General features: G+C 38.5%; 1 protein-coding gene across 2 annotated transcripts; it reads right to left on the bottom strand.

Annotated features, from left to right (window-relative positions):
* Positions 1–4,281, bottom strand: LOC121985954 (cellulose synthase-like protein G3). 2 transcript variants are annotated; one of them, XM_042539697.1, is made up of 6 exons: positions 3,575–4,281; positions 2,381–2,548; positions 1,952–2,077; positions 1,414–1,833; positions 959–1,306; positions 1–863 (listed from the first exon to the last, which is right to left on the bottom strand). In XM_042539697.1, exons 1-6 carry the CDS (start codon positions 4,136–4,138, stop codon positions 312–314), a joined length of 2,178 nt encoding a protein of 725 aa, XP_042395631.1. In that variant the 5' UTR covers positions 4,139–4,281; the 3' UTR covers positions 1–311. The 2 variants fall into 2 exon arrangements, with proteins under 2 accessions (XP_042395631.1, XP_042395632.1); XM_042539698.1 differs by having other exon boundaries at positions 2,381–2,533.
* Positions 4,282–7,739: the final 3,458 nt, after the last annotated feature.

Genomic DNA, 7,739 nt, shown 5'->3' with positions numbered 1-7,739 from the left:
TTGAAAGAATTTTAAATAATATTAAAGAAATTTAAATTAAATTCAATGGTAAACAAAAGTATTTTTGAAATAAAAAAATTAAGATCTTTGCACAAAACTGAATTATATTGATAACTTCGGGTCTATAGATAGAAAAACATTCACCATCTAGATATGCCCAATTTCCTTGTATGAAAAATCAAATACCATCCCCGCTGCTTTCATTTTGCACGGCAATTCTAGTGCAAATGGCATCCCTTTAGTCTAGGCTGACGATAGATATCAGGCTCAAATACTACATTTTGATTCTTCACCAATCAAGTAGCAGAAGATCAAACGCTGAACATGAGGTACCCAATTCCATGGAGGAAACAAGCTGCTAGCAACGAGAAGACAGTGATCATCCTCGGCATTTTACCTCCATCGCTTCTAAGAAACATGGCTTCATAGATAGGCCAGCAGTTGGCCACAACACATGCCGACAAGAACAGCTGCGCAAACAACTCGTCCAAGCTCCCTTGCAAGCTCGCAGCTCTCCCAAGTCCCACTGCAAAGGAGCTCAAGTTTACAATGGCCACTGTCCCGAGTGACACAAAGAATGGCGATTGCGCTCTGAAATCAAATACACCTTTTTGGTATCGCTCTCTCTGCTCATCTTCTACTACTTTACTAGTCACATTGAAGCCTTGAGAGGATATGCCGACTTTTTTAAGCAGAAATTGAATTGTTCCAAAGAGATACGATGTGAGGCCTATGAACATCCACATTCTTTGGTCATTCCACCATCTCCGAATGGTTCCTTTGGCAGCTAAAAATTCGAGAAGGTCTTGGACATAAGCAGCAAGGAAGAGGTAGGCATACAAGTAGAAGAGAGGGTTAGAGACCTAAAATAACACAAGTTTAAAGTATTGCCGTCATATAAGGTCAAGCATTATGTTAACTCGATGAAGCTAAAGGAGAAGGTAGAAGCCATATGTACCTTTGGGAACAGCGGGGTACCATATATGAGTGCTAACTGTGGAAGAATACAGTATATTGTTATAGGAATGGACCAACTGCCCCAAAAGGCCTCATGTGCGTAGCTTAAGCCCTCTAGAAATGAAGCTTTCGTGGTGCCAAACGTCAAGGGGCAATACCTTGAGAAGGCCACCTCGAAGAGCCCCACAGACCATCTCTTGCGCTGGCTTAGAACATCATTTAGATTCTGCGGTACATCACCGAGAAAAGCTGGCTTCTCAGGGTAGCAAAACACCGACTTCCATCCTTGACAATGCAGGTGTAAGCCTGTATGGAAGTCCTCAGATAGTGACCCATAGCGGAAGCCAATCTGCAAGTCAAGAGGTGCCAAGAGAGTCAATTTATCAGCAACCAACAGCAAAAACAGCATATCAAATGCAATGCTGGAAATACAAACATATGAGTTAAAGTAGTTACCTTAGTACCCCATTTCGTGCCAAGTTCATAAGTGCAACTTGTCACCTCACGAGCTTTTCTTATTACAAATTCTGAAGAAATTGAATCAGTAGGTTGCCGAGGAAGGGATGGTGGCAATGTGTTTCCTTGCAAGGAGCATCGTGAAAAGTAGCAACCAGTGCCAACGTAATTTGGACCTCCAAGTCCATCTTTTCCTCTCGGATTGATGGTGTATAGTCGCTTTACCTCAGTTGCATAGATATCATTCTTGTTAAGTCCTTGGAAAATTTGTGGGAATTGAACAAATGCAAGATTGGAAGACATGGCAGGGTCAAGAAAGTAGCAGAGCGCATGGAGTGGAGACCGAGGGTCATTTGAGTATGTGTCACAGTCCAAGGTAAGGATCAGTGGGGCATTGCTCATGGTGCTTGATACTCTTGTCTTCAATGCAGAATGGAGATAAATAAAAAAATACAAAAATCATAATAGATTATGGTTGCACGACTAAGATAATGCAATGAGTTTAGAACCTAAATCTACTTCTTTTTTTGTCCATTACCAGAGCGTTGAGAGCCCCTGCTTTGAAGTGATGATGAGAAGTAGGTCGCTTCTCTCTAGATACATAGATGAGATTTGGCAATGGCTTCCCTGTGACATCTGAATCCTTACTGCTTTGGAGTAAAACCTGTACAAAATGGGGGGAAACTAGCTTAGAAGATGCATTAAAAAAAACATGCATTCAAATTTTGCCAATATTCAATTGATTTTACAGATTTTCTATGGCATCGGTATTGTTAACAGTTTTGCCAGTGTACTTCAGCCTTTTGAAGTTTGAACGTTTGTTAAAACTGAATTAAAATCAACCCAAGGAAACAGTTACAGAGAATCACCACTTCTATCAGTCAAAGAGTTTATTTTTGCTAGTCATAATAATACAAGAGTGTATAATACGTTTCTTTTTAAAATAAAGTCTGTATTAGGAAGAGACCTGTATTATTGAAGGGTGGTCATTGCGGATAAACCCTTTCCATTTCTTCAAAATTTCTTCTTCTTCTTCTCCCTGGGTTATATCATTGGATATATCACCTCTCTGCAAAGCCTTTTCTACTTTCTCTTTCAATGCTTGAAACATCTTCTCCAACTGAGAAAAAACATCCTTAAACATAAAAAATAGATACTTTAAAAACTCAATGCCCATTTTTGCTATCGAATTTCCCATCACGAAATTCATTGTGGCAGTTTCTTATTGAAGTATTTAATCAAATAACAATCACAATAAAAATCAGGGAATCAAATCAAACTAAACTGCACGAAGTAACCAATTACCTATCTGGTTTATTGCTTATTTTATTCCATGTCTCAACTTAGTAGTTTATGCAAGCAAGCAAGTGCAATACTCTCTTTTCCAGGCCAGTTATTGCCTTCTGCAGAGCAAATTTATTTGTCCAGCAACAACACAGATAGCGTCTCGCTGAGTAGATGAAGGGGATGAGGAAGAAAGGGACAACAGAGAAAAGAGAGAGCGGTGACAAAGAAAGGGAGTGAAGAAGAGTTTTCTTTATTGTCTCAAAAATATTAACGGAAAATGACAAAATTAGTTTTTGATTTTGTCATCCTCAAGATATCTATCTATTCATGATTAAGCTAGTTTTTTCATTAAATTTTCTTTCTTTCTTTCATCCGCTTTCCAATGAAATTAAAAGTGAAGAGCCCTACATTGTTTTCATTTGTCACTTTCATTTCTTCTTCCATGCTAGATAACTGTGACATATCTTTTTTCTACTTTGCTTCTTCCCTCTCTCAACTCAAGTAGACGCACATGACACAGTTATGCAGAAAGCAGTTGATAGAACTGAAAGAGTCAAAATAATTCCAAAAAATGGAAAAAAGAACAAGAAATCGGGAAAGGGTTGTCAATATTAATAGAAAAAGGTGAAAATTTGAGAACAAGAATCTTGTTCCTTCTTATTATTTCTTTATTCTTAGAAACCAACACACAACTTTATCTGACTTTATATAAAAATGTATAAATTTGTTACTAGAAAAATTAAATAAATTATTTCTGTGTGGATGTACCTGCATTGCTGCCTTAAGATAAGCACACATTCTCACACACACACAAAAATAAATAAATGCATAAATAAACATGCATTATGACGCAACGATGGATCTCGGAATGTACCTTGACGGTCTCTGGTTCCCCACCCTCGACGGATCTGAAGTAATCCTCCGGCGATCTGGTGACAATGCCGTTCTCCCTGCAGAAAGGAAGCCAATACCTGGCGAACTTCGCCGCCTCCGCGAACGCCAGCAGCGTGACCGCGGATCCGCCGTCGTCGGACACGTAGACGGAGATCTTCTCCGGCGGGTAGTCGAATGCCATCGCGGAGAGCGCAGTGGAGGCTACGCTCGCCGGCGGCTCCCTCAGCGCGTCGGCGGTGCAGATGAAGACGTCGATGGCGGGGAGGTCGTCGGGGGCAACCGCGTGGAGGAGGCGATCGGGGAACTCGCGGCGTCGGACGGGACGCCACCGGAGGGCCTGGTAGGTGAACCACATGAAGGCGAGTAGAAGGTCGGCGGCGAGGAGGAGGAAGGAAGGGAGCGAGGTTGCGGGAAAGTGGAGGCGGAGGCGGAGGCGGAGGCGGAGGGCGGCGAAGAGGGCGAGGGAGTAAAGGAGGATGTGGGCGCGGTTGAGGGGCGCGAGGGGGCTTACGCGGACGGCGTGGAATGGACCCGATGGCTTCATCGTACTTTCAGATCTCGATCTTTGTTCTCCTAAGCTTTCGTCGTCGTCGTCTTCTTCTTCGATCGGACAAGCATGTATGTAGCAAAGGCCAAAGGGATTGGGTAATGACCAAGGTTGACGATTTGGTCATTCAGGGCCAAATCTCAGTGGGTTGTTCCATTTAAACAGTGGGTTTAATTCCCTTTTAGTTCCCATAATATTTAATTATTCTACTTGTGGACCCTGATTAATCATTCAAAATACTCGTACTATATTTAACAATTACCCCTGAATTAAAAGCAGAAATATTTTGCTTATCAAACAAAATTCAGACAGAAATAAGGAAATTTGCAAAAATAAAAAAAAATATACAAACGATTGAAATATTCTTGAAAGATTTTTTGTTACTTACACATATAAAAATTAAATAATAAGATTTCATTATATATTTTTTAAATAGTTTATTTATATGTTTATCTATTCATTAATAAATTGATATTTTTAAAATTGGACTTGCGGCCGCACATGGCACAGTCACCGAGGCGATAAAAGAACAGGATACTTTTTAAAATGTAATTAATTTTTTTAAAAAAAATAAAAATATCAAATATTTTAACAACAGTTATAATTTTGAAGTAACTTAAATGGACAAATATTTTTGGAATCATCTCCTCAAATGGGACGGACATCCAAGAATACATCTGTCACAAATATTTTCCGATTTAATCTAGTGGTCGGTGAGAAAGTTTTATGGAACTAGACCAGTCACCCAAGACTACCAGAATTTATTATTTTTTTAATATTTTTTAATATACAGGACTTTCAATCTCATTTACAATTACCTAATTAATATCTTGTTTTTATCTCTCATCTATATCCTCCGCTTAAATCATGAATCGAGAGCATATTATAATGACTACGAAATCATAATTGCTATACAAGTTTCATAACTGCTATTATCATTATTTTTTCTAACCTATATTTCCCACCTAAATAGTGAACTAGGGGGTGCTTTAAGAGCTATAAATATGTAGCTAGAACACAAGCTTCATAACTGTTATAACTGAGTTGTCACATATTTATAGCAATTATGATTTTATAACTGTTACAATGTGAATGTTAGGTAAGCTTTGAGAGGTCATAACTATAAGTACCTTGAGTTGGTTTTGATGTGATCAACTAAGTTAAGTTAGGTTTTGTGTATTTGATATATTCTGTCTGAGTGTGCAGAGACTTAGGAACGCAAGAAGTCAAGCGGAAGATGCGACAGACGAGAAGGATGGCATGAAAATCGAATCAACAGGCTTGGTACATCTGAGGAACAAGAAGCTGCGGAAGAGTACGCTGGTGGAGCGAAAAAGGCGTATCGGCACTTCTGAGGGATGAGAAACTGGAACGGAAGTCTGCTCGAGGAGAAGACCGGAGTTAGGTTCGTGTGAGCTCGACTTTGGAAGGCTGGAGCATCACCCAAAGAAGATCGGCTAAAGAGCCGGTCTGCCTCAGGGAAGGCGTCTTTAATGGCTTGGAAGGCGCCTTCCATGAACTGTGCCGAAAGCGTCTTCCAGCTCGTTGGAGGCGGCTTCAGATGACCATTGTTTGAAGATAAAGTTTTATCTTTGGCGATAAAACTTCTCTAATTGAAGGCGCCTTGAACCCATTTGAAGGTGTCTTCCAACTTCGGATAAAGTTTTCCAGGAGCTATAAAAAAACTCCTGGAGCTTGAAAATAGACATTAACTTCTGTATTCATTTCCTAACAACTTTCTAAGCTATCAAAGAGTGTAAGAGGCTTCTCCGCCTTCAAAAAAGGAGATCTTTCTACTGCTTTCATCTGTCTTGGATTAACAACCACCTAAATTGTAACTAAGTAAATTCTGATTTTCTTACGCATTTCTTTTATAAGTTGTTATTTCTTCTATGTTAATTATTTTAGTAAATTAATTGTGCTTACTAATCAAAGTCAAAAGAATGAGAAAGGGTTGAATTTTATTTCAAGTTATTCACTCCTTTCTAGTCGGCCGCACTGGGACCAACAAGTGGTATTAGAGCCCAACTGCATTAGAAGCACTAACAGTCGACTGAAGCACAAAGATGATGACCAGATCCAGCATCTACCCGTCGAAATTCGAGGGAGACTTCGCAACGTAGAAAAAGCGCATAGAGGTATTCTTCAAGACAGATTTTGAAATTTTGTTAATTATAAAATATGATTTTGTAGAACCTAAGGATCAACAAGAAGTCGACAAAGAAGAGTACATGTGGACGAAGAAGGAACAAGCCGACTTCGTGGCTACTGGGAGATATTCCGCCCTATGAGGTCAGCCAGATCAAAAGCTACAACTCTGCAAAAGAGCTTTGGGAGATATTCCTGAACTTCACGAGGGTAGTTCTAAAGAAATATTGGTGAGACGAGATATCCTCCGAAGTCAACTGACGAATCTCAGGATGAACAAGAGAGAGAAGGTAGCTTAACTCCATGCTAAGATCAAAGATCTGATCACCTAGCTCAACAACTTTAGGGAAAATGTAACAAATCATGACTCTTTAAGGTACACACTTAACGTCTTTCCGAGAACTCCAGCCTTAGTAGATGCTTACTACATCTTTAAGGACCTCGAGGTAAATGCGCTTGAAAGTTTATTCTCTACTTTTGAACTTCACGAGGTTCCTTGTGTAGATACTCAGGACATAGAAAAATCAAACAACAATGCCCTAAAATCTAAGAAGGTTGAATCAGACGTCGATACTTCCCTCGACAATAATGAAACAACATTTATGATAAAAAAATTTAAGAAATTTTTTAATCTAATAAATTCAATGAAGTGCAGGCCAAGAAAAGAAGAAAAAAGAGAGTGAGATACTTTCACTACAATGAAGAAAGGGACCTCAAAGACAACTATCCAAAACTGAAGAACAAGGACAAGGACAAAAGACTGACTAGAAAAAGTACAAGAACCTAAAGGTGATGTAAGACGAAACATCGTCATCAGAGTTGGAGATTGAAGCCTACGTCGGACCTTTACTTATGTCAAATCACCAAGAAGATGATGAAACAAGCTCATTCAGAATGAGTATCGAGAGTATCGATGAAGGGGGAGCAACGTCAGATGGAAGCAGCACTACAAGGGGACCATCAGATAACGAGATCGATAATATAAGTCAGGTACGATCTCTATCGTCTGACAAGTTATACAAGTTTATGAAAATACTATCTAAGAATTCAACAAGTTTATTAAAATGCTATTTAAGAATTATTGTCAATTATATAGAAAATGAAAATAAAAATTATTAAAGGAAAACATAGAACTAAAATGAACTTTAGCAAAATCTTGTCGATTAGAAGATTTTGACAAGATGAAAATTGAAAGAACAAATAGAAAATTTGAAGAATTCTACATGTTCGAATTTTGATACTTAAAATTTAAGAAGTTATCAAAGGCTAAATTAGTATTATAGATTATATAAGGGTCAAATTAGAAAAGTAACAAGAAAATATATACCAAGAACATTTCTAATTAATCCAGTAGGTAGAAATCAATATTAGATTCCAAAATCAAGGTTAAATTTTTATACATGTTCTAATTTTTATTGTACGCTTAAAATTATCTAACTTTTTCAAATAA

The sequence above is a fragment of the Zingiber officinale genome, chromosome 5B (genome assembly GCF_018446385.1).
Source record: "Zingiber officinale cultivar Zhangliang chromosome 5B, Zo_v1.1, whole genome shotgun sequence".
NCBI lineage: Eukaryota > Viridiplantae > Streptophyta > Magnoliopsida > Zingiberales > Zingiberaceae > Zingiber > Zingiber officinale.
The sequence above is the reverse complement of the archived record's forward strand: the minus strand, read 5'-3'. Positions and strand labels throughout refer to the sequence as shown.

Bases quoted from the DNA above. Each gene is read 5' to 3' on its own strand.
- LOC121985954 (XM_042539697.1), bottom strand. From the start codon at position 4,138: ATGAAGCCATCGGGTCCATTCCACGCCGTCCGCGTAAGCCCCCTCGCG. The intron at 2,549-3,574 runs GTACATTCCGAG...TTTATGTTTAAG, and splicing joins GGGAACCAGAGACCGTCAAG to GATGTTTTTTCTCAGTTGGA. The intron at 864-958 runs GTACATATGGCT...GTGTTATTTTAG, and splicing joins GTACCCCGCTGTTCCCAAAG to GTCTCTAACCCTCTCTTCTA.